Below are 27,562 nucleotides of genomic sequence, written 5' to 3' on the forward strand. Positions count from 1 at the left end.
CGGAAGAGATGAACATTATGAAAGCAATAGCAGGTAGGTACTGTCTGAAGAAATGTGATCAAAGGAAAACGAGAAGGAGAGGACCTTGAGCGTACACAACATGGACACAATATCCTGCTGAGTAAGTAAATAAAGCAAAGAACAACATTTCAACAATTAGGGTTTTATAAAATTTGAGAATGGCCAATTTGGTTCATATACATCCAGTGCTGTGTGTCAGTCTGAGGGAGTCAAAGGAGTCAAACCCCCTTGAGGTGAAAGTGTGAAAGCAGAGCTCCACCTAGTGGGACAAAAGCAGCAGGTGACAACAACACAAAACTGAAAGCACTTTATTTGTAAAATAAAAGCAGAGAGCTTTTTTTCTGCATTTAAGAGTCTTAGAATAAACATTACAGGAACATTGCAGTCATAAGGTATAAAATGTGTCAGTCCAGCATAAACCATAAAAGATCAATATTTCAACCAGCAGAGAAATGCACAGAGGTTTAGAGTGAAGATGTGTGCTGTCTTCTTGTTTAAGATTTTAAAAACTGAGAAATGCTCAAAGAACACTATTACATTCTTTCTTAAACTACCAGTAAAAAATGCAGCTGGATAAAAACCACCAATCAAACATGCAGTCACTTTAGAAGCAAGCGACTGAAGCGTCAGTCCTGGGCCTGTATTTATCAAACCCTTCAAGTCAGGAAATAAATAAATGGGCAAAAGTTGTGATGCATGATTAGGTCCTACTATCAAGACATTTCATAAACTTTGGAAATGACTCCTATCCCAGGTAATATTCAGGAGAGCTCCTGAAGAGTGCTAACCATTTGATGGCGACCTGACCGATATTTTTCCGAAATCCTCGCTGCATCAGGGAAAATGCAGCTATGTAACAGTCATGAATAACGTCTGTCACAAACAATACTTGAAACAACCTAATGTAAATAGATTACTTATTATGAGATTTAAACCTATTCATTTAATTTGACATCACACTTTTGCATATAGAAAATACATAGCTTAGTCATCTATATTATTTGTCCATATACAGAAAAAAATTGCCGTCTAAAACCTGCAGCTGAGAATGTGGTTAATCAAACATGTCACACTCTCTTTGTATGTCCGCTCCCTGTTGAAAGTCAGCATGGAAAGCTTCATAAATAACTCTCAGCTCCTGTTGTGACATCGGAGTGGTTTTACTTCTAGGTTAACTTCCTGGGAGGGATTCTGAGACGCTTGATAAATAGAGGCCATGATCCTCATCAATCGTCCTTGTCAAAACTTATTCTTTCTCAAGGTTTTCTTGAGGTTGTATTTCTTCGGCAGTGAGACAGCTGCTAAAAGTAAGGAATCATTTCTCTAGATTCAGGAGCCAATTTTGCCTTCAGTATTTAATTACCCCCCAGCCTCATCACTGAATGGCAGCATTATGTTCTGCATGTCCTGATCCTTTTTACATGAAATTAAGCTTCCATGTTCCTGTGTATTCATGTTATGAGGAGCAGCAGAAAAGGGCAATAAACGCCTTGTCATAGTGTCCATTTGCCTGAGAACAACAGTGCTAACCATCAATACAAAGTCAACAACAGGGCTAAAAGTACCCCTCCTTTTATCACCTAATGTAATTAAATATCTGTACTTCATACGTAAGAAAATACATTTAAAATAAATAATATATTCACAGAACATAAAGAAATTCTTTATATGATAATGGAGACTAAAAAGAAAAAAAAGTTAAGAAGAGAAATGAAATAAGTGATGGAGTAGAGATTCTGATTCCATCATCTGTGCTACACTGTTTTATTCTCCTTCTATTCTTCCCCTACCTGCACATGAAGGCACAGAGGTGGTGGGCAAGCTGCAGCATCCGCAGATGTTGTTACATCAGTTAAAGAAGGGTAATAGAGATGGTGTGATCTCGAGTCCGTCATTCAGTCATCTTTGTCGTGGCTCTGGCCGTTGCAGCTCTTAGGTCGGCCGATGCATAATTTGCGTGGATGGTCTTTAAAGTCAAGGCAGTCCTGGACAAAGTACGGATGTTTGTCTATAAAGTGACGAAGTTCATCTGGAAAAAGGGGGCGAAGCAGAGAAATGTTACCACTGCTGTCAGGGACTGTGAAGAGGGGACTGGAATATTTTTTATTTGAAATTCAAGGAGCGATGTGGAGCTTTTTAACATCAACATGTTATTAGTTTTTTTTTTAATTTAGAGGAATTAGTATAATTACCATGATGATTCCCCAATTATTACAGAGAAGATTAACAACTCCCATTCATCTATATACTGCATTTTACATTATGTGCAGATGGGCAATCTGCTGGATTGTTTCATGGTAAAAGGCGAAATTGCTTTAAAAAGGACAATAGAGAGAGTACACAGACAAGTGTCTAGAAAAGACAGATGGTGAATGTAAAAGACCCTGGAAAATCAACAACAGACGGTACTTATCCTCTTCAGTAAAGCCAAGGAGAAATCAAATGTGATAGTGACAGCACAGAGGAAGCGGGAACACAGACAGATGCTCTCAGTCATCTGCACAATGGTCTCATATGTCCCGCGGTGCTGCAATTAATCTGACGATATTGTACTGATGTTTAAAGATTCTGCACTTTCAGAACCCGGGTCTTACCGTATGTGATCTTCTCTTTGTCAGGCTGGTCAAGCGCTAAAAACAGACATGAAAGCTCCACCTCTTTCACTCCCAGCATTATTTCCAGGATGGTGGCGAGGTCCTCCTCTAGGACGTCCCCGTTCTCCTCGCTCTCATACATCTGCACAACAACAACACATAGTCTCAGAGCGATGATTTACAAGCTACATCAAACCAGATTCGCTTGCAAATGTGCTCACCTTGAAGGCCAGTCTGAGGGTCTCCATTGACTTTGATGGTCGATGAACAGTAGACAGGGCAATGACAAAATGTCTGACGTCTATCTGTCCATCTCCACGCTGGGAACAAGTGAGCACAAGTAGCGAAGGAACAAATCTGATCCCACATGAAAATGTCATTTGCTGGAAATTCAGAATCATTTCTAGCTTGAAATTATATAAACTTAACTGGACAAAGAACTTATTGCCTTTTAATAAAGGATCACAGAAAATAATCACCACCACTGCATTATAATAAACTGGTTTTACTGCTGATGATCTGATTTTATAGCTGCTAAACTTTCTCACTCCATCACTTCTGAGAGAGCCGTATTAAAAGTTAGCTTGGTCACACAAACTCCCTCTCATTCATATTTAGTGAGCTGCAGATTCTCCACGAGGGGGAGCTAATGAGTCATTGTCAGCCCAGTTCTACAGATCACTATGTCACCTATAAAGATGAGGAAAGTAATAGCTGTGGTTTAGACCTCTAGATCCGTGACACTGTGTCCTTATTAAACACTTAAGCTCAAAATCTCTCAAAACCTTCGTCTTTCTAAATGATCAAACAAAGATGCCTTAAAACAGAAGGGGAGCAGCAACTTAACATTAAACATTAAACAACAGTGTGGACTAAATGAAAAACATGTCATCTATAAGGAACCTGTCAAGGATGTAAGAGTAGCTAAATAACTGGGCTTTCTAAAAACTGCAATAACCAAACTATGAGCAGGTCAATGATACTATCAGGCCAAATACTTGAGACCTGCTTCCTGCTACATTCCTCTCTTATTATAACCATGCCACTGTGAACCTCTCCTGAAAGACAAACACAAAAGAATGAACTCTTACTGCTGCTTTCCTGCTATGAAAACTATTCTGTTATTCTGTCGGATTTAGACTTAGGCTTAGAGATTGTTAACCATTATATTTTACTTAAAAAAATAAGATGGAAGAGGTCTAAAGTGGTTTAAATTGGATTTTTACAAATTTTCAGTATTTTTCTGGAGCAAAATTGTTTTTTTTTTACCCTATCTAATAATATCCCATGTTTCTTTTTTTGTTATTATACTAAGTTATAATCATTTAAAAAGGAAAACTAATAAAGCTAGTACCTTGACCCTCTTAGTGTTTACCTGGTCAAAGAGGCTAAGGACTTGTGTGAGTGTGTCGGTAACTGGCAGGTTGAGGAACTGGGCAAAGTCCTCTAAAGCCAGTCTGTCTCCCTGCAGCTTCCTGGCTCTCTTGGCCTGCTCCTCGATCACCATGTCTCTGGTTCCTGCTCTCAGCCTGTTTTTCACAAAGTAAGGCAGAAAAAAAATATTTAAAACAAAAAAACAAAAAGAAACAGTCAAATTGGTAAATTACTATATGGAAACTTTCACTGCAGTTAACCTGCAAAAATCCCACAAACTTAACCACAGCATGTAAAAGATTAAAGCACATAAATGTCCAAAATAAAAAGCGTGTGTAATATATTCACATTCTCTTTGTGGTGTTGTAGTGTTCAGGACTCACACTGGCCCTGGTCACATGACAGAATCACTGTAAGATTCCCTCACACTCAGTATATGATGACAGATATATTACTATGGGCTGTGCACACTACACATCCAGTCCTAACACTGATTAATGACATAACTGCACTCATAATGGAGCTAATTAGCAAAGAAGGGAAATAAATATTCCTCTTGGGGGTGGGGGGGTGGGGGTGGCTACAATATTTTATGCTCAAATGAGAAAAACACATGCTGACAAATGATTTTATAAATACTCTTTCATCAAAAACCTGTGGGATTACCTCTTTATAACACTCACATCTTCTCTAATTGACCAAATAATAAGATGATATGCTCACAGGTATCTGATATTTTAATGTATTCCCTGGATATAAAACCTGACTGGAGAGGACTAATATCTGTGGCAGTTGCTCTAAATAATATTCAGTCTTGGCAGAACATTTGTGCTGTATAACACCAAACCTTTTCTCCTTTAATTTGAAATGATTGATTGATATTAGTCTTGAAAAGAACACACCTCCCAGTGTGTGTGTGTGTGTGTGTGTGTGTGTGTGTGTGTGTGTGTGTGTGTGTGTTTCTCCCCTCTCACCATTAGGTGTCAGTGTTTCTTCACCTTCAATTCCCAAACGTCTTGAAATGACAACAGACCCTGTACCCAGCCCAACCAGTCAGTCCAGTCTCCCTCCACTCACCCTAAGCGGCACACCAGCTGGTTAAACTCCAGCAGGCCGCTGTAGTCATAAATGCGCAGCGGGCCCTGCGATAGGCTGATCTCACGGTCATCGAAGGACAGGTCTGTGAGTGGCAGCTCCAACGCCCTGTCAGGAGAGAGGAAACGTTCATGAGGACCTAAATATGTGTGTGTCAGATGCTGATCAAACACTTATATAAACACACTAACACACACACTTACTTGGCCATGAGCTTTCTGACATTACTGGCGAACAGGGCGGGGTTTTCCTTCTCCTCATTTGATGGAGTATAAATAGGCAAATACTAAGGAGAAAGAATAAAAAATTGATCATGTCCTGTCATTAAACTGTGAACTGATCTGCACACATATCAAGTTAATATTTCTCTCAGTCTGGAAAGAAGACTAAAATAAAGTTTTACTGACATCCGTCTTTCTGAACCACTCACCTCAATCTCCATAGGATTATGAGGTTGGCACAGAGTGAGCCATAGGATCTTGAACCTGGAAGATAGAAGAGTTGACTTCGTCTACATATGACGAGAAAGGATCACGAAGAGAAAATGAATATGATGGATGGAGACAAGACTGAACAGATGGCACTGGAGATAATGGAAGTTCCCCTACAGCAACATACCACGCTCCTTTTTTAGTGGAAAACAGGTCACTAGTGTTTTAGCCACATACTTAGCAGGAGGCATTAGGAGCTGCATCTGAGAGTGTGTGTGTGTGTGCGCATGTGCTATGTACGGTGCATGCAAGTGTGTATGTGTGTGAAAGAAAAACACAAACACTCACGCTCCAGGACCTTGCCATGTCCATGTAACAGTATCCTGTGGAGAGGAAGGAGAAGGAGGAAACGGCTCAGGAAACACACACAGGAAGACTTCTGATGCAAGTTTCATACAGGTCCAATGACTCCCCGACCTCCCTGAAGTTCTTCCCAGTTGTTTGTGTCTGTTTGTATTGAAGGTCACTTACTAAGGTCACATACTAGTAATCACTGCTGATAAATGTCTAAATACTGTGAACCTGATACTTTTTTCTTTTACCCTGGTTCCAGACCTCTGAGCTGCCGAGAAGATTCTCAGACTCTGTGATTCATGAATGAAATGAAACAAGATGGAAATTTCTAACTAAACATTACTGCAATTAAAAACTGCACTAAAAGACAAGAGCGTAACTTTCAAAGAAGGTTTAAGTCTGCGAACTGATAAAATTATAGTGTAATGAACCAAACCAATGGCTGCCTGGGAGAAAAGAGATCTAACTGTGAACTTATTTTCAAGAGGTTATAAATATGCAAAAATGCCTCTGTCATCATTTAGGTGGAAAATGATTGGCTGTCACACGTTTTCCGATTTGCCACTGTGGGTGCTTTAGGAAGGAGAACCAAGCTGTCAGCCCATGTGTCTTTATATTTACCTCCATATATTTGTTCATATATAATAAGGCAAAGCAATCAGATCATTAAATTGCCTTAAGCTTAAATTCAACAATGTATTATTTTCTGCTTTGGACTAAGGAAACCAAACAACATGTGTAAACACAGCTCAGGTGTAGTAAAGCAGCACACAGATGAATCCAAGACCGTTCAGATAACATCACAGTTACAACAGGCCCATGCAGGACATGCGGATGCTTTTCAACTACTGCTATCGGCTTCTCTTCACGCTTGCTGGTGTTGCACGGTCAAGTTCAGAAAGTGAAGGCAGCGAAATTTGTTTTGATTTGGCTCTGTAACCATCAGTATTTTGTGTAATTTATTCACACATTTTGTGGCTAATTGTAGTTTGTTTACCGTTGTTTCCATTTCCTGTTGCAGTGCGGCTCTATGAACGTATGGAAATGGATGGAAAATACAAACTGAGGTCAAGTCACCCTGTTGGTGCAATTTATTCAAGTTTTCTTTGCCTCACTTAAACTTCCTTGTAGAGCCACATTGTCACTGAAGTCATCACAGTGACTAAACTCAGCACAAGAGGAAACAGACAAAAGCTTTCTAGGGAAACAAAGGAAAAGTAGGTAACAGGAACTGCATAATTCATGAGAATGCGAGGACAGGTGCCGAGAGAGAGACATGACACCTGTGTGTGTGCGTGTGTGTGTGTGTGTGTGTGTGTGCGTGCATGAGAAAGAGAGACAGAGAAAGAGGGGAATGAAATATCATCCTACTAGAACATGAAGTCATTCAACACAAGAGAAACACATACTAACGTGAGGGAAAGAAACCATTACGTCACAGGTGTGTGTCAGTATGTATAGGTGTGTGTACACAGTGTATGTGTATGTGGAGTCTAAACTTGAACTATGTCCAAGGTCACAGGTGTCAAATGTATGAAAAGTGAGTGGAACGGGAAGGGGAGGACTGGATGCAGGGTGTTTACCAGTTTGTTTGGGTAGCGTAGCACCACTGGTTGTACTGGGAGTCCTGGGATGAAAGCACCTGAGAAAGACAAGAGAGGAGGGAGGTGGTGAGAGAACAATAGTAGAGAGAAAGAAAATATTAACTGCATCAAGAGCAAAAAAGTAAATGAAAGTATCAGTATTTGATTTTTATTACTGCCACATTTATATTCATTTGCTAAAGTACTACATTGTTTTGGCAACAGAAGTTTCTACAGATTTCAACTGACTTGAATATTGCAGAGAGAAAACAATGCATGGGGCTGAGTCGTGTGCACTGCATGAATGACAAGCTCACAACCTCAGGGTAACCTCCAGCCCCCGCAGAATGGGTCTCTATTCAAAGTCTATAATGTCCTGCTGATGACAGATGAGCCAATAGAAGTTACATACACTATTTATTACTAGACAAAGCCCTATTGAAGTTACTGTGTCAGTGCTGAACAGATTAGAATGGGGTATGTTAATATTACTAATGAAAATAAGGCTTAAACCTTAGAGGCTTACTTGATTTATTTGGCCACTTGGGGGCAGTGAAACAAGCTTTAAAGGCAACTATTTACACATCCAGATACAGAGCAACATTGGCTTTAATTTGAAGTGTAGTTTGTGCACACCTGTTGAAAGCAAGTCCAATATTCACTCTTATTCTTGCTTTATTTTGGTCTCAACCAACTCCTGAAGAAAATATGTGGTTATTTCAGTCTCTCAGTGCTTCACCATGTTTACTAGCTAGACACTAACTTTGTCTGTCTGCCTTCTGGTGCTGGGAAGAGGGTACAATGGGTTTCTCAAAGCTTATTCATTGAGAGTGGCTGCCTGCGACTGCTGGAGACAGGGTTGATGAGAACAGTGAACAAAAACAGTGAAGTCGTGGACTGTTAAACCAAAACAATGAGCTGAAGAATGCTAAAATGTTCCTTAGAGCCAACAGGGACTGCAGAGTTGGGCGATAATATCTGTGGTTTTGTCACTACAAGCCATCCCTTTTTGCATTATACATAACCATTTTTAAAATTATTCATAAAGAATTACTGATTAATGCAGCTTTAACTCATGTATGTCATGTATATATTGCGTAAATATTTTCAATATGAAAGTGTCTTCAAGATGTAATGTTCAGTTGTGCAATGGCTGATTCAAGTAAAATTACAAGTAACATTTAAAAGATCTGGGCTGTAATTTTTAACTTCTGTAGAAGAAAACATGTGATAGAGACAAAAGTGAGTCAATGAAATGAGGTTTGATGCTGAACTTGCAATGTTTCTTCTAGACTGGTAAGTAAACAGCTGTTAATGCTAACGCTGGCTATGTAGCAATAGCAAAACTTGCAAATAGCTCCTTTAACATCACACCTATGAGGGTGGTGAAGTCAAAGCTCCCACACCACAGAACATGCTTGTCCTGAATTAGATTAGATGCAAAGTAGAACATGTGTATTAAACCTGAGCAGATATAATTAACAAGAAACCAGGAAATAAAACAACATTGGCCCCACATTTTGGTCAAGCAGCACATGCATTAGCATTAGGGTCAACCCTCTGATTAATAATGTGGGACAACAGACAGGGAGAGAGGGTGAAGATAAAAGTGCTTGCTCTTTTAAAAAGTCTTTTGAAATGAGAAAAAGACTGGAGGTATCTGTAAAGCACGTCATGCACAGGTGGCACAATGGCCTTTAAAACACACACACACACACGTATACACTCTGTTGTGCTGGCAGCCAGAGAAAAGACAAAACTAGAGGAGACATCCAGAGAGCACTGGCACCACACAACAGACGGATCAAGCTGGACACACACACGCGCGCATGCACGCACGCAAATCAGTGCAGAGTGTGACCAACAGGGCTTACTGGGAATGACAGAATTACAGACTGGAAGAAAGGGGATTAGACAGGGCAGGCAGGGAACAATGCCAGAGAACACACACACACACATACACACACACACACACATACACACACATACACACACACACACACACACACACACACACACACAGAGAGAGAGGTGAGCAGAAAAACAAGCCCAGAAAGATGAGTGCAGCAGTTAGGTGCCCTGTTGAGATGTCCTTTAACAAGATACTGAACCTCTAAACCTGTTGGGCCAAGTATAAAATTAATTTGCTCAGACATCTACACCAGGAGTTGGCAGCTATGCAGCCGACTTCATGCATTAATAATCATTTACAGGCCCAGGCACACTAAACGAAATGAATGCTGAACAAAGTGATCACACAGAGTCTCTCTATGAAGATGTAGACACACCCCTGGTTGGAAATTACCAAAAAACACAGCCAAATACTGCTGAGCTGTGGTTTGCACATTGTACCTGCAGCTGTGGAGGATAATAACCCTCATTTGACCTCAATTTTGCGATCAACCAACAACTGTACCGACTGGTATATTCTGGTTTTGTAACCTAAACACATATAAAATAAATACAAAACAAGACTATAACCTTCAGAACTGTGGTTTTGCATTATTGCAGTATACAATATTTTCAGTGCTATGTGTGTGTCTACATAGGATGCATTCAAGTACAGTATTAAGTGTAGGTCACCACATTTTCACAGCACTTACAGCTCAATACGCTGTAGTTACGAGGTGTTAAGCAGCCTGTGTAGAGAGTAGACAGCTGGGTTGATGAAAAGAGAATCGTATCTGTTCCACCAGACGCACGTGACACAGATAATTGAAAAACATGGCTGAAACACTTCCTGTGTGGACGTGCAAGAATCTAATGCCATGCTAAAAGTTCTGTTAGGCTGTAAACACACACAGCAAAGCTTACAGCTAAATGTTAACATTAGCATGTGGACACGCTGATAGTGACAGTTCTGACATGCTGATGTTTAGCAGGTATAACGTGTACCATGTTCACCATCTTAGTTTAGCATGTCAGACTGCTAAGAGTTGCTTACTAGCACTAAACAGGGCTGAGGAACAACCGTGGATCCCCCAGGAGGAGCTAGAAAATTTTGCGGGGGGGGGGGGGGACATCTGTGACACTAGTCAGAGTAAGTGGCAGAAGATGGATGCACGTGCAAGTGGTGGACTGATCAACTGACCAACTGACTGACCTTAATATAAAGGGCTAACTTTATTGTTGGGGTCCATAGAGATGATCATAGAGAAGGCGACCTTTGGGAAAAACAGGAAAATATGTGGCTGCAACCAAAGCTCCACTAAAAGAATAAGATTGGTTTTCCTGCAATAAAAGGGTATAATTATGGCGGAAGATTTAGTGTGGTTATAATCAATATTTTCATAACAACAATGTATAACAGGATGAAAGCGGTTGCTAATAGTGATTTTTCCTACAGGGGCGACATCACTGACATCATCATACAGGGCGAGTCACCAGCTCCCCTTGGCTTTACAGAGGTTTATAGCAAGTTGCAGCTCATTGTTTGCTGTCCACCCCACAACTCCAGATGAGAGCTTATGTTGCTGCCTAACTGCTGGATTTATAATTAAGCAACTGCCGGCTAACATGTTCACTCTATCACCTTGGTGATGATACTGTGAGTTATTTTTGTGTTCACAGCTTGTTTCCACTGTCCCCAAGTGGCCAAAGGTTTACGGTGTAAAGTGTCACTGCAATCTTTGCACCATCTATGAAATGATAAGTGATCATGACAACACACATTAATGCTATCTGACTTAAGGTTAAGACACACACACACACACACACACACACACACACACACACACACACGCACACACACACACGCACACGCACACGCACACACACACACGCACACACCTTCCACCTGGTTTCAAGATCAGCCTAAAGCATGAAGGGGTCTGAACACATACCAGCCTTGAATAAGATGAGACCTGACCTGTTGGTGCACGTCCCCTCTGGAAATATCATGATCTGGAACAAACAAATACACATTAAAGTACACACACACACACACAAACACACACACCACATGAGAATTGTAAGGTGATAACATAAACACAGTGTGTCACAGTTTACACGGATCAAGGCCAATTTAAAACAACAAGTGTGTGTGTGTGTGTGTGTGTGTGTGTGTGTGTGTGTGTGTGTGTGTTTGTGTTTGTATGTCTTCATGTGCACACTCGCATTCACATACCTGAGGCCACTCCCCTCCAGACTGTGCTCTCCGCTTTATTTCCTCTACAGTTTTCCTTCTGGAGTCCTGGTCTGAGCGAAACACGAACACTGGCCGGATGTAGCTGATCAGAGCTGAGAAGACGATGATGAAGAGGTAGAGTTTGGATGTTTGCCAAAGTTACGTTCATCTAAAGAATTTTTCAACTAGAAAAGCTAATAGGGTTTTAGCCTCGATTAAACATCCCCTTGACTGATATGTGGTTACATAAGGATCGTGTTAAGATAGTAAAGCAGTTCTAGCTCAGAATGAAAAACCAGGATGCAAACAGCACTCAAAGGAAAACAGATGCATGTGCAGAGACGCATGTGGAACAGTTAAGGAGTCAGTGAGGCATTATGTAGAATTAAGGATCACTGTTTCCAATTATGTTTTTTTTTTTTTTTTTTTTTTTTAAACATACCCATATTTATGTTTCCCACTGCTTCTAAAAGTTAGTAGTTAATGCTGCAGGGAGAAACTGCTCACCAGAGTTGACAGTAAACAGTAAGTTAATTTTGAGACAGAGACAACTCAAATATTGCTTTCAGTAATAGAATTAAATGGATTTTTTTTTTTTTTTATTAATAATTTGTTCGATTTTTTTCTGTTACAGATCTTTTCAAAATCAGATTCTAAAACCCTTTTAAATACTAAAAAAATAACAGATTTTTTACATTTCAAATATGTAACTGTATTATTTAAATTATCATTAAAATACTAAATAAATAAAAACTAATTCTCTTCCATGCAGTGAGTTATTAACAGCACCATCATATTTAAATGTAGTAAAATACTCCTGAAAAATGCATCTGCTTCAGTTACTATAACCAGTCAGAACAAAAAGTTTTTGTGTAGAAAATCATACAATGATCATTTCTGACATTGTCCAGCAAATCTATAGGCGCCACTTTTTAATTAGACCCCAAAATTTTTAAGCCATACCATTCAACTTTTAGCCAACCAACTTCAGCATCTGAATTTATTTATTTAACATACTACAGTGATTTAAAAAGTTCAAAATGAGCATAAAAAATTTAATTCATGCAATAAAATGTGGGCTGACTTACATCTTTTCATATTACAGTTTGTTCTTCGTCTACACAGAATTTTGCCGTGTGTGCTGGCATTAAATGCATTCAATTGAAAATATGCTGTATGTTGTTATGGAACATAAGTGCACTATTAATTTTAGTAAAGTTAGTTAGTTGTAGTGGACGGAAATGTGTTTAACTCACTGCCCCAGACGGGGATGCTCCTGCTCTCCAGCTTCGTGACTATAGAGCACATGGTCATGGTGACTGGGATGGCATCAAAGTATGAGGAGTGTGGGGCCACAGTGAGGATGGGAACTTCAGAGGGTGACGCCCGTTCCCCTTTCACCTTGATCCAGTGGAAACCTCCGCAAAACCACATGGCTCGCATGATCACTCGTAAACACAGGTCTATTAACCTGGGACACACAGATAGCTGATGTTAAATCTTAGCAGGAATATAAATCATTTTCAGTGTTTCAGTTTAACTAACAACAGCAGATCACACTTTGTTTCACAAAAGGTCTGCTCCGTTTCTGTGTAATCCCATAGCTCTTAGTGCCACCCACACCCACACACACACACACACCACACACACACACACCTCCTCCACCATGACTGTGGCTCAATGACAAACTCGGAACGTCCCAGGGAGGCTGTGAAGGCGAAGGGCCAGGCCAGCAGCATGAGGAAGGACACCAGCAGCAGCCGCACAGGAAACACTGTGACCGACATCAGTCCTATCTGAGAGAGAGAGAGAGAGCGAGAGAGTGAGAGAGCGAGAGAGAGAGAGAAAGAGAGAGAGTAAGAATGTGAGAAAGAAGAAATGAACAGTCACTGTTACCACTCTCCTGTATTTCCACAAGCTATTATTCACAATACATTCCTGCTGCTTTTTCAGCCACTTGTCAAACAACAACAACAACATCTCAAGATTCTTTAACATGCCGTACATTCCTATACAGTAAGAAGACGCCTACACATCCCACAGGGTCAAGAGGACGAGACACACATTCCAACTGTGCCTACAGGAAGGAACAAACAACCATCTATCAATCTCACACACACAAACACACTCAAAAAGTTCAATCAATGCTTTGTTGATATGATAAAATCAACAAATTTCACTACTACTCGGCCTTTGTACAAAAGTGGAGACCATCACACACACACACACACACACACACACACACACACACACAAGCACACACACAAACTCTTTAGTCTTCACTTAGATTTTGATCCTGCATAGACTTTCTTTATACATCCAAACACAAACACCCGTCACACAACAAAAGTTACCCATTTTGGATTATGCTGATATTATGTCTCATAATAACATTAACAAAATAGTTCATGTAAATTTATTTTTGAAATGTAAAAAATGCTGTTTTTAACAGCTCACAACACTGTCAAACATCTGTCGAGCATGATGTTGACATCTGTCACAGGATGAATGAAAAGTTGAGTCACTGAAATAAAGTTTATTGAAGCCAGAGTGAGAAACGAGAAGTCAGCTGACTGGACCCGTCATGCCTTTTCTCTTACTGTGTAATGAGAGAGATGTTGTGTGTGCGCACTAACAGGGTCACAATGTCACGGCCTACGTTGTAAATTCAGACTGCGTGACATTTTAAGCTCCTTCCTCCTCCTTGTCCGACCCCCCACTCGATCTCTTCATCCCGCACTTCCATCGCGCTCCCTCGTTCCGCTCTCGTCAGCCTCCGCGAACACTTTACAGTACTCTCCGGTCTCAGAGGAATTCCTCTCCTCATCTATCCATCTATCAATCTCTCACTCCCTATGTGTATTTGCTCAGCTGCACCTTCATTTATCATGCTGCTCTCCCTTCAACTGTTTCCCCCTCCTCTGCATCACTGTGCTTTTTGTCATCACTCTGGGGAATCATATCTAACCTCCTCCCTTTCTGTCCCATCTTTCCCTTCTTCCTTGTGCATTTCTCTCCCTGGATGAGCCCAGGTGCACACTGCAGGGCCGTATTAATAAATAAACAGCAATGGGGTTGATTTATGATGCTCTAACGCCTTTCCCGCCCTCCCTACCCCCAGGCCTGACGCACAGTGCACTCATCATCAGAGCTTAACGAATCCATCTGGGAGGATCTGCTGACATTTTCTCAGGAGGTGGCATGAGAATGAGTTGGGGCGGGGCAGAGGGGAGCGATTTATAGTGTTTTATGTACCAGCATAAAACACTAGCAGACCATCCGCTGCTTTGAAATTCACTATAAAAATATACTTCAGTGTATTTTGACACTGGAGATAAAAATACACTGAAGTGTATTTTGGGCTCACGTCGTCACTCTAATATAAAAGCAACTTTCTCCGAGTGCAATAAATTGTTTCTGTACTCTTTATGTTTCTGTTACACATCCAAATTTAGCAATGAGTCCTCTCTCAAAAGCCTCGGCTCCTCCTTTGCAAGATATTAACAGTGTTAAAGGAACACAACTTTACACATGACAACCCGTTCACTTGTCATGAGGAGCACTATTCAGACTGTAAATAAGGGTTTTATATTGCCTTCTGTGGCTCTGAGGGAAGAGAAAATCTGAGAAATAATGTGCTCATTTTATAAATTATACTCAAATAAATATGTAAACATAATAACATAAATGTGATATTTACTGAGATTTTTGAGATAATTATATATATATATATATATATATATATATATATATAATTGTTGTTGATAATTATCATTATCAACAACAATGAGTTCATGGACACATGAATTTCCCCTAGGGGATAAATAAAGTATGTATGTATCTATCTATCTATCTATTTGGGAAGAGTCCTGATCTAGTCACGGGACATTGTAACTGTACTGGATCTCACAGGCATTGTTCTGGTAAGAGGCAGATATTACTCGTACCAAACAAGCACGTTCCTTTATGTCTGGAGAATGATTTGGAGGCCGAGGCATCTCTGTAGCACCACAATGCTTCATTTATGGTGTGTTGTGTGACATATTTTACCTTTATCGAAAAAAATTGAGATTTGAATATTGCACTTGACCATATTCCAATTTTGATAGTATTTCGATTAACTGTTTAGCCCAAGTTTATATTTTAAATTTTCTCTGAATTTATTTGTTTCATCATTTCTGAATGTCTCATATATTAATTTAACATTGAACACATTGAATCTTCATACAATCCAAGAAGATGATAATAAAAAGTCACCAAAAGGATGTTGTACTGTACATAAGTGAAATCAGGAAAGGTACAAAGGCAAGAAGCAAATGTCCTCATTTCTACTGCTAATGGTTATGTAGACAAAAGAGCAGCAAATGTCTTTTGACCTGAGGGGAAGCTTTAGAGCCATTCTGTTGTGTGTTAAATATTCAGAAGTCTCTGGGAAAGCATGATGGTCCCATTGTCTCCTGCCACACAAACACAAACACCTTCTGTTTGTACGTGTGGCACCATTAAAGCTGTCAGGGGCCATTAAGTCATTCAGCTCATCCTACAGCACGTCCGCTTTCTAAAAAACACACACAGCGTATATGTCAGTCAGCTGCAATCTAACGCAAACACATACATACAAGCATACAAGCATGCATAACATGAAAAGACAAACATCTGGCACATACCATCACCTTTAAAATAAACAGACACAACAATGGTAGCGGGTGCCTCACCAAGCGGCAGCGACATAAAGCAGAGCCAGGGAGCCATCAGGCTTATTTGAATAACAGGATTTTGCAGAGCGATAAGGTTCAATGAAAGTGTTTGTTTTACACAATCTAATCTAATCATCCTTTAAAGTTTATTTGAATTATTATTAATTAATTATCTATCTCTTAGCTATTTTGTTGCATTATGGGAATCCAGGATCCAGTTTTTGATGAGGGACGATGTCACCTGCCATCAGGAAAAGGCTGGAACTATTGTGCTAACCATGCTCTGTATTGATCCTGAGGCTGCAACGATTAGTCAATTAATCAATAAGCCGATTGGGAGAAGATAAATTAGCAACTGTTTCTGTAATCCATTAATCGTTTAAGTCGTATTTCAAGAAGATGTCAAACATTTGATGGTTCCAGGTTCTCAAATGTGGTTTTATAATAAATTGCATATTTTGGGTATGTGTTGAACAACAGGAGATATTTGCTCATGTTTATTAAACTATTAATTCAGACACTAACCAGCATTTTATTAGATAATAAAAAAAAAATGTTAGTGCCAGTCCAAATTGTTCAAAATAAATCATTTTGTAAAATTATTGTCAGACCGGCACTGACACGCTATTACCTACTTTTCCGTAGCCAAGCCACATAACACCCACCTCCCCTGAGCAACGTGGCCCAGCACACTTTTAACTGCTCTATACCCTGCAGTGAGGTCTAATTGCTCCTGGCTAATTGTTTTCAATGAGCCGAGGGAAGAGTGCTCTGATTTCCACCTGGAGGCTCAAGAGGCACTCAACATGTCCCTCTGTTTGTCATGTTGCTGGTGTACAGCAGATCAAGGTCAAAGCCGAAGGCAGCAGAACCTGTTATACTTGAACTAATCACCTCTGGCATTAAATATTTGTCTTTCCCCTGGAGTAACAGGTGTGCTGGTGAATTTTTTTTTTTTTTTTTTTTTTTTTTTTTTTTTTAAAGGGCTGTAGCAGACACTACACATTCACCACTGAAAGAGCAGAAAATGTCAATCATTCGATAAAGTTATTGATATTTGAAAAGGTTCCCAATACACGCTGGGGACAGTGCAGCTCTGTTGGATTTCAAAGGAATGAGCTGAAGAGTTGGCAGCCATGTCTGTATGATGTTCACTGTTCAGCAATGTGTGACTCAGCTGGAATTAGTGCTACTGCCTGTCCGTCTGTTTCACTTGCTGACCTAGTTGGTCTACAGTGCTGCTGATCATGTTCGCTGGAAGTTAGAAAAACAATTTCCAGCAAGACCGAGTGCCAGGAGGAGGAGTGTGCTTTTGCACTGAGCTGCACTTGTCATCTCTCTACAACACACACACACACACATTCAAAAGCTGATACACACCCTGAAAGACATGCATGTCATGTAGATCTGTGATGTAAATGCTTTTATTCCGGCAGAGCTCGTGTCTGTTTACGTGTAACTAGCAGCAGAGTCCACACGTGTTGGAAAAGTGGAAAAACACACCTCGCTGCTACACTAGAAGCAGGCAGCGGGAGGTGTGAACCAGACACAGACACACACATGGTCCAGCTTACATTCACTGGACTGCTGTTGTCATCTGGCACAGACACGCTACTGTTTACAATCTGCTATAACCTCCAAAGGAAAAACTGACAAAGACATGTACTAATAAAGTTGTTCTTCTAGCAAGAACAATGGTTACAGCATCCAGTGAGCCAAACTGAAGTGGCTAGAAGAAGCTTTAAAAGCGTGGTAAGAGAAACGGCAAAAGGCCTAGCTTTACCACTTGTCTCAGTGGAACATAATTGTTGGGAACTGACTGCCAACATAAAGGCCTTCCTGTGCCTTGTACTTTGTGTGTTTTGCTGTGAATGAAAGCAGGCACCTCTGGGCCCTGAGGCTATGGGGAAACAGATAAACCTGATGGTGGCAGAGCAGAGGGAGTGCACTTCCTCCTCTTGTCTAACTGTATGATTGTAAAAAATATACTGTGCTCCTAAACAAAAGTATTTTGTTTATTGTTTCCATTGTACTTGAGCTAGTAGGAGAACTTTAGAGTTAATCTACACAGTCTGCTTTGGAAAAAAAAAAAAAAATCTAACACAACTAGGTGATATTACGCCATCAGCCTGTTACTCAGACTACATTAGCAATGTGAGTCCAGGACAGTCATGCTGTCAGCAGACCTCACCAATCACTCGGCACGAAACCCCATTGATCCATTGGTTGATTGATGAAGAGACATCTCTGCCTGACTGCTGTCCTCCAGCAGAGAGATTCCATCAATCTTGATGGTTGATTTAGGATGTAGCCACAGCTGTCCATGTGTAGAACAAGCAGCAGTGTCTCAACTTCCACCTGCACGTTCATGTTTGACCTACAGCGGCTTTCTTGCTTTACCGAGCCTCAAATGTGTTACACTGAATTTCAGTATAAGACAGGACGGCTTTCCTACCTGTCATAAACACTGACTTTAACCTAACTCAAAGAAATAGTCACTCTTTTTATGCCATCCTGGAAAGTGATGCATTCTAATGATTACCGTGAGTACTGATAGTAATGAGTTTTGTGTAATGAGTTCATATGAAATTTGGCCAGCTGTCAGCTTGATTAACGCTGTGCTAACAACCACGTGAAAACACTGTGTGCGCACAATCAGCTGAATGAGTCAAAAGAAACAGCTAGAAACGAGAGAATGCGAGAAGAAGTCAAGTGCATGTTACTCTGATTATCATGAGTCAGTACGGCAGGTTGAATAGTACAATAAAATAACGTACAGGGTTTCAGTTGTTTGCAGTGCACTTTATAAAAAAACACTTCCCATTATCAGCAGGTGTGCAGGTCAAAATCTGATGCAAATGTCTGACATGCAAATTTGGTCAATCAAGATTCAACTCTGGCTTTTTGTAGATCCATTCAGGAAAATGTGGGGTAGTGGCTTGTCTCATAATGACACCACACGTTTCATATAACACTCACAATGAGGCAGTTAAATGTAGTAGGTGAACAAAAAAAAGTTTTTATTATTTCTGTAGATTCAAAAATGCAAAATATATTTTCCTCTGAACAAAAGACATGAAGTGAATGATGTCAGTCTATGATTTACTGTACATCCATATGGTAGTTTTATCTTCAAACTGAAGAACCTTAAAGGGAGAGTAAACTCCTGCTAAGATAAGACTGAGGTATATCTTAATGAAGTAAGCTCGTAGTCCGTATTATACTGGGCTATCAAATAGTGAGGGGACTGAATGAATGTTTTGTGGAACACATGGTTCTTGTCTCTTTAAATTGTTTGTTGTCATGCTTTGATGACCACTTAAGGTGAGTCTTGCTATCACTGACTATAACCAGGAAAACACAGGAGAACCATATTTCCTAGATAGTCGCAACATTTTATCTCTCCTCTTAAGTTTGAAGAAACTTGTTCCCAGTTTTACTGAGACACAATGTTAACACATTACATCACCAGAGTGTCACTGACCCATGAGAAAGTGTGCGCTCTAACAAGGTGGGCAATAGTAAAGTGTAGTAAATACACACAACATAGATGAGGTACTTGGGGGCAGCTTTAGATGACGAATGAATCTATAACTACAGATAATTAATTCATCATTCGTCACCTTAATTGTCTTACCTTTATCTTCTCGGTCATGGTGAATTTCAGCTTGTGTACGAAGGGGTTTCGACCCATTCTGGAGGGACGACTGTTTGGCCCCTTCATTGCTGACAACATGACACCCACAAAGAAAAGAAAGAAAGAAAAGGTCGTGTCCAAAATGTCCCGTAACGTTGTCTGAGACAGTTGTTTTACGCCGTTGGACAGAGTGTTCGTTGGCACTCACTCCACCTTCCTCTAACTAGCGGAGAGACTGATGCTGGAGGGGAGGAGTGCTCACTGCTCACTTACAACAAGCTATCCAGAAGAAACCACGCGACTTCCGGTTACAGGATTCAAAATAAGATTCAGGTGTCTGCCGTCAACGTAGTGCAGTGTAGCGTTTGATGTTACAGTGTGTATTCACAATCCAGTGTGTACTTTGTATGTTGGAATAAAAAAGGTGATTGGCAAGATTTGTGTTAAAGTATACATCATGCTTTGTATCTTTAGAAACACTGGTGTATAAAGGATGCCTCATGTTCCAGCTTTTATTTTGAAGGTGGGTCAACAAATTTGGAAAACCTGATGGCACACCTACAAACACGTGCCTGTCAGTTGCCACTATTTGGTACACCTAGCTAAAACTAATGCCAGTTGTACTGCATACACTGACAAGTGTTTGTTGTATTTTGTTAGCCCTATATGTATTTCTAAGGCTGGGCTAGAAAACCGAAAAACCTGTCTGTACAATGCAAGACACTTCAAAGTACATCCCACGAAATGATCATAAAGTTGAATCAGTGCTTTGTTGATATGATAAAATCAACAAATTTCACTACTACTCAGCCTTAATTACAAAAGTGGACATTTGAGCTCAGAGATACCATCTCAAACACACACACACACACACACACACACACAGGCAGCCGATAAGATGATAAGGACTCTGACAGTCTATGGAATGTGTGTTTGAGATGTTTGGGGTGAGATTGACCTTCACTGAGATTCAGTATGTATTTGAAGCTGAGTTTCCTCCTGCATTTGATCCACCCATCAATTTCTGCTGAGTTTTTTTATTTTATTTATTGTCTAGATGACAGTAACTGCCCCTTTAAACAGACTTTGTTGTGTCTCAAAACCACAGATGAATTATTTACATTACACCCTGCGGCTTACTAGTTTATCAATTCCACACCAAAAATGTATGCGTACATTTTGGCAATGCAAACCTCTGTGGACACTTTGTTGTTCACTGAGCCACAGTTGTAATCACTCATCACAGGTGAACTCAGTCCTTCCTACTTCTTTCAAGTGAACTAATTACTTACTAATGCAGTGGTTCACAACCACACAGAGCTTTATATAGGACACTTCATGTAGGGTAACATCTTTGGAGCAACACAGGAAGCTTCTACTGTGTGTTTGTCCATAACCATGTGATCCAGTGAAATGCCATTGGATAATAGCAAACATTAGATCTATACCATCCTGCTGTGCTGTCTGGAAATTAATGACATAAACCTTCAGATGAATACATGCACACACGCAGGTGTTTTGTTGTTACATGTCCCTCCATCAGTAAATATTAACTAAAACTACTAAAGCAGGGCAGCAGCCGCACGCCTCATTATTTGTTGCCAAACACCTTTGAAACCAGACAGGTTTTTATGGCTGCCCAGTTTGCATGTTACATTCTATCAATGCTGTTGTGTGCTTCATGCTTTCTCTGTGTTTCACTAGTAATACAATGATACAAATTGTGGCTTTAGATTTTAGGATAAATAGTTAGTTTTTCATGACGTCAGAGAGGAGACAATTTTCAAGACAACATTCTCTACAGCTTTTTGTGAAGACACTGATGAACACTAACCTAGAGGAGCCAGAGGATGATAAGGACAACTTATAACAGGTCAACACTGGTTAGAAATAACAAAGTGTGTTTCATTGCAGGCTGGATCCTGTGTTCATGTATTACTTTGGCTCCCTCATGTGGACGAATGATGGAACTGAATCTGACATACACACAAACATACACAAATATTAGATCTGACTTAACTTTTATCCAGTGGGTGACTAAGACAGAATCATTGCTCTAATAACTTTTGGTAACTGAGGACCCACTTTGCAGAATGTTTTTTATCTATAACCAGATGACTGCTGTGTAAGGTGTTGCTGTGCATGAAAAGTAAGGTAAATAGCGGGTCGGCAATGATCTGAAGAGGAAGAGATCATTTGTTTAATTTTAAGTCAAACAGATATATGTGCCTACACCTGTAATTTACAATATAATTTCAACACATTGCTAAATGAGCATGTATTTTTTTTTAATAAGGGAAAATATTGTGCTAATTTTGGAAGGTTAATCTCACAGAGTTTCCCATAGAACGTTAGAATTCAGTTTCTTCACTGTGATAAACTGATGTATTTTTGGATATCGCTGTTAAGAGGGAAACAGAAGAGGAGTGAAAAAGGCTATTAAAGTTCTTTAGTCAAACAATTTATTATTGCAGAACAGTTATGGTAAATATTCACTATCTCAAATCAATTTTCTTAATACTCAACATACAACATTTTAGCCCTGCCTCTGCTTGTGTCTTGGATTTGTCTTGCAGTACACAAACAAACGTCCCCTCCGTCGAACAAAGAAACAGTCTTTGCAGCGCCTCTTCAGGGCACTCTTGGTTTTCATCCCAGCAGAGGGCTGGATGCAGGGTAGATGTTGACACTGTCCCAACAGAGATGGTCCACACTGAGCAGAGGAGCCAGGCGAGAGGGGCTCGATGGGTTTGACTCTGGCTGATGACAGGAGCAGTGAGCGGGGAGCTGTGGTGAGCGTGTAGAGACATCTGTAAGCACTAGCTGCCGGTGAGGAGAAGGTCAGATGCAACCGGCTCATCTGGGCCACTTGGCGAGTCAGGGAGGCAGCCAGGTGCTTTAACAGGAGGGGTGCCATGGTGTCAAAGGCTGCAGAGAGGGACAGAGAGATAATTCATTTGCAATTAGAGCTGAAAAATGTAGCTCTGGCAATAGCATGACATAAGACTATATTTTTAGTCTGGGGTTTGGTTAATGTGATATAGAGCTGAAATGATTGGTCACTCACTAGTCATTTATCAAGCCAAAACTGTGAATAAAATGCTACAATTTCTCAGGTTGCAGTTTTATAGATTGGAGGATTTCTTGCTTCTCTGTCATAAATCATAGCAAATGCAATATCTTTGGGTTCTGGACATTTGGTCAAACAAAACAGGAAATTTGAAGACCTCATCTTGGGCTCTGGCTAGTTGTGACTGGTATTTTGTTTGATACAATATGACATTTCATAGGTGAAACACTTCATGAATCAGCAAATAAATCAACAATGTATATAGTTAGTTGTAGTGTAGTGTTTTTCTCAGAAGCATTGCAAAACTTTTGTTTTGTACCATTATCAGCATAAATATATATATAAATACCCTCAGTGTCATTATACTGTAGAATCAATACCCCTCAGCTACACTAATGTCAATCATATGAACCATATCCCTATATAACCTATTGAAAAGGCATATGAAGCCTTACATAGACCTTTTAAATAAGTTGTGTATTCAAAAAGCAGTTATCTTCCTAGAGTAATAAACACATGTAAATACTACAGCCCGGTGTTGCTGTAGGATAGCTATGAGACACACCAAGGAGACGAGCATGTCACAGCTGACCTGCTAGCGTCGAAGCCAGACATTAAAACAACCAACTAAACATTAGTCTCCAACATGATTCAAGTCGTATAGAAAAACCAAAGAACGCTAACAAACCTGTCAGAGATTCGTTGAGTTTAAAACAGGGCTAATGCCCCTGAATGTTATGTTTTAATCGCCACAACGCGACTGCGGTGCTGCTCTATCCTGTGAGGATTCAACTGCTTCCGGTTTGAGTTAGTGGCTGCTGAGCCCTCAGTTTAGCCTACGGTCAGTTTCCCTCTCTGACTTTGGACAAGTCTTGTCTCCCTCGCGACCAGAAGACTTTTACTCCAACTTGGCCTTAATCTTACCCATTATCTTTTATAATAATTCACTATATACAAAAACTTAAGTGCAAGACCGTTAGCATAGATGTGAACAGTGTAGAAGTGCTTTAAACCTGGCAGGCAAAACTCGGGGTACACAATTTCCTTTTTCAAACGTCTCTGCAAGGCACCTTGGGAAGTACAGGCTGGTGTAAACATGGCGGCCGCAGTGGGCAGAGTTCTGTCCTTCACTAAAAATGCTAAGGTGCTTGTTTCACCTTTAAGGCTGTCAGCTGTACCTGCTCACCGTTACAGCGTAGAGGTGTCCAGCACCGGTGAGGCCATTACTCACACTGGTCAGGTAAGATTAAAGGCGATTGTCTTCAGTTCTCCTTTATTGGTGTTACGCAGTGGCCTGGCGTCATAGTCATAGCTATAGCTGTAGCTAACGTTAGCCTTGAATCAGTGCGGCTAGTAAGTCCATTATCGGACAGCCCTCTGTTTTTCTTTAGCATTTGAATGTCGGCCATTGATTACAACACCTCCAATATCCAAAGAGGGTCAACATATATTTTTGTTCGAAAGGACAGCTAATGCACTTGCTCCTTGTCTGAGCTTGTAAACCAATGACCGAGAACGAACCCCTAAGTCTTAAGCAAAATAGGTTCATCTGCCGCCATTGCCTTCTACTCCAGTTCATGACTTCAGTGTTTTTTCTGCAGGTGTATGACGAGAACGATCCCAGAAGAGCCCGATTCGTTGGCAGACAGAAAGAGGTAAGAGGTTACTTCCAAACAAGCTTAACAACGATCAGATGGCAGCTAATTTCAATGGCATCTGTTAACAATACTATTGGAGGATGTATGCCAACACATTGAATAAATAGCACTCAGAGAGGATAGGCAACATGTGGGCATCATCAAAACATCAATTATGCACCATTGCATTTCTCAATGTGTCTGCTGTTTGTTAAAACTTTGAGCTGCGTACCTGCTTCCCATATAAACCTCATTTCACTGAGCTGATAATGACAGAAATCATATTGTTTGTACCAAGGTGAACAAGAACTTTGCCATCAAGTTGGTGGCAGAGGAGCCAGTGACTGACATTCAGGCCAGAGTCGTGTCCTGTGATGGAGGTGGAGGAGCTCTGGGCCACCCCAAAGTCTACATCAACCTGGTAAGAGCCTGCTCACACTAACGTCATCAGTAGTTTAATGGGTCTGTCAGGCCATTTTGACAAATCCTAAAGATATGCTGCATCTTGTCAGTGATAGGGCCAACCAGCATTTCTTGATCTTATAGCGTGGAAAATCCTACTTTTCAGACGAATCGTACAGATCATGTCATTAAAAGGTGCTACATTTAGATACAGTACCAAACGTTTGGACACACTTAAAAGATAAGACAGAGGTCATTGTGGGTGAAGAATAGCGGCGAGTGGAGACACATCCGAAAGAAGTGTCAATGCGGCATAAAGGTATGAATCACAACTTCTGGTCAGGATTTTCAGAATAAAATAAGAGCGGAAACAGGATGCAGAGATTTGCGAGTTGGACCTTTTTAGTTGAAGTGACAAGCTTGGTGTCCAGGCAACCATATGCACATCTAATCATGTGATCACGGGTTCAACTCGTGTTTCTACTGAAAAAGATTGATATGATCTTTTAGCCATCTGGCCCATCCCTGGTGTGTGTAGTTAACATCTGTTGATACGTTTATGTGGCTCAAAATAACATAGGTTCCCAAGTTTACATTTAATTATTTATGTGGCTTATTTGAAATGTTGTCATCTTTTTCAGATGAAACATCAGACCAGTATGCAGGCCCGATAGTCCAAGAAGTCTTATTTTCAGAGACATCTAGAAGCATTACTCTGATTACAACCTCATTTATGTACCTTTGAAGAAAGCACTTAGTGCAGAAAACTGACAATAACCATGTCTTTGAATGTATAACCTATAACATATGCATTTCTCAATGAGTGAATTCATACTGAGGTGTTTCCATAAGGAATTGAAGGAAGAAATATTTAGCTGTAATAATGATCTGTATAATTTTAATTTTGTGAATATGGATAATGACTGTACTCTGACATGAAAGTATCATCTTTGAAATGCATTTATGTGGAGTTTTCATATAATCATTTTAACAGCAGATTATGCAAAGGTCCCAAATTGTAAATACTAACTATTTGTTTTTTTTTTTCAGGATAAAGACACAAAAGTGGGTACATGTGGCTACTGTGGACTACAGTTCAAGCAGAAGCATCATCACTGAAACATTTCCTCTGTCTTTGCTTCTCTGTATAAATTGCCATATTGGTTAATAAATTATATCTTGTCTGTCTGTTTGAGTTCATTCTTCTTAATAACACCTGCAAAATCTCCCACAATGAAATATATATGTAAAAATCTATGTGCAAGTTTTGTGAAGATTCTCCCATTTGAATGAGAATATAGACAATGATTCAACTGCTGCTCCTGGAGTAGTGTAATTCCTGGACGCTGTTTTGTGGTAGTTAACCAGTTTTGTTTAGCTGGATGCAGTTCTCACAGCGACAGGCAGAGGTCAGCAGTGTGCTGCAGATGTATTTTTGACACAAACAAAGAGTGAAAGGCTCCTTGTTGTAGACATAAAAGCCAAGTTCCAGACTTTGTTTCCCACTGAACAGAACAAAGGTAGATGTTTTAGATCTGACACTTAAGGGTCTGTTTCTAGTGCAACTTAAAATTGGTTTGAACCATAAAAAGCTGGTGGATAAATGTTACAGTGCACATGCCATCTGCTGCATTGTCTGCATGAGCAGGGTTTATTTCTTTCCTGCTTGAATAACTGATTGCTTGTGATTGCAGCGCTCTCATCAATAAGTAGGCGAGATAAGTCTTGTCTCTGCTGTTTACTGTAAGAAGAACTGAGAGAACCTTAGCATTCCTCGTGCATCGGCCCCCCCACAGTCTGCGCTGTAGAGTCTCGCTCTGCCAAGCCGGGAAGACATCAGGAGGGAGTCAGCCTGATAAGACACAGCAGCGCGGAACAATACATGTTTGAAGAAGATCATATATATATTTCATCAGGCTTATTCTCCATAGACCTCTGCATGCCAAATTGGCCTGCGCTTGGCTCAGGCTCCAGACAGCAGTAGCCTGTTCTGTCCCCAGTGATGCAGCCAGTGGAACTGCATTTTCCACACCATGGAGCTCAGGTTGGGAAGAGTAGTCAGGCTGATATAATTGGCCCTGGTGACTCCTGGAAGTGAGGCTTATGCTGTAGTTAACCTCATCTATAGTCAGACCACTTTGGATGATTGAAGGGGAGAGAGGTGCATTGTTAAAATGAGGCAGGCGAGCCGGGTCAGTGTCAGGGAGCTGACTGGTTGGTCTTGCGGTTGGTAAGTCTGAGTGGTTCAGAGGTGGTGGTTGATTGAGTTGGAGGCATTGCCAGGGGCAAAATCTTCAGATGAAACTGAGCATATGAATAGTGCTGAATTAAACAGCACTGCGTTTTTGTGCCGCGTTTAACTGCACTCTTTAATTATTAACTGCTCCTAAATGCATCAACCGACATGATATAATATTCTTTAATATCATATATGTCAAGTAAGCCTGGATTATAAAGGTGGACTGAACCAATTTGGACGGACTCATTCACGGGGTTCAACCTGAAACTGTCAAATCGCCAGAGGAGTCTGGCTACATCCAG

General features: G+C 40.4%; 3 protein-coding genes across 6 annotated transcripts; 1 reads left to right on the forward strand and 2 right to left on the reverse strand.

The window, feature by feature from the left end:
• Positions 1-313: 313 nt before the first annotated feature.
• Positions 314-20,201, reverse strand: lpcat1 (lysophosphatidylcholine acyltransferase 1). Of its 4 annotated transcripts, none has more exons than XM_056400245.1 (14): positions 19,913-20,193; positions 13,235-13,370; positions 12,835-13,049; positions 11,579-11,691; positions 11,295-11,355; positions 7,453-7,511; positions 5,864-5,898; positions 5,515-5,569; positions 5,288-5,370; positions 5,067-5,192; positions 3,991-4,144; positions 2,837-2,935; positions 2,616-2,757; positions 314-2,050 (listed from the first exon to the last, which is right to left on the reverse strand). In XM_056400245.1, exons 2-14 carry the CDS (start codon positions 13,363-13,365, stop codon positions 1,917-1,919), a joined length of 1,407 nt encoding a protein of 468 aa, XP_056256220.1. In that variant the 5' UTR covers positions 13,366-13,370; positions 19,913-20,193; the 3' UTR covers positions 314-1,916. The 4 variants fall into 4 exon arrangements, with proteins under 4 accessions (XP_056256220.1, XP_056256217.1, XP_056256219.1 ...); XM_056400242.1 differs by having other exon boundaries at positions 13,235-13,374; positions 19,913-20,192; XM_056400244.1 differs by lacking the exon at positions 2,837-2,935 and having other exon boundaries at positions 13,235-13,374; positions 19,913-20,194.
• Positions 20,202-22,448: 2,247 nt separating this feature from the next.
• Positions 22,449-22,829, reverse strand: mrpl36 (mitochondrial ribosomal protein L36). Its single transcript, XM_056399703.1, has one exon. It carries the CDS (start codon positions 22,827-22,829, stop codon positions 22,449-22,451), a length of 381 nt encoding a protein of 126 aa, XP_056255678.1.
• A 1,223-nt stretch (positions 22,830-24,052) lies between these two features.
• Positions 24,053-26,209, forward strand: ndufs6 (NADH:ubiquinone oxidoreductase subunit S6). Its single transcript, XM_056398576.1, has 4 exons — positions 24,053-24,222; positions 24,584-24,637; positions 24,918-25,040; positions 26,072-26,209. Exons 1-4 carry the CDS (start codon positions 24,079-24,081, stop codon positions 26,138-26,140), a joined length of 390 nt encoding a protein of 129 aa, XP_056254551.1. The 5' UTR covers positions 24,053-24,078; the 3' UTR covers positions 26,141-26,209.
• The last annotated feature ends 1,353 nt before the right edge of the window (positions 26,210-27,562 follow it).

Source organism: Seriola aureovittata, chromosome 16, assembly GCF_021018895.1.
Source record: "Seriola aureovittata isolate HTS-2021-v1 ecotype China chromosome 16, ASM2101889v1, whole genome shotgun sequence".
NCBI classification, from domain to species: Eukaryota; Metazoa; Chordata; class Actinopteri; order Carangiformes; family Carangidae; genus Seriola; species Seriola aureovittata.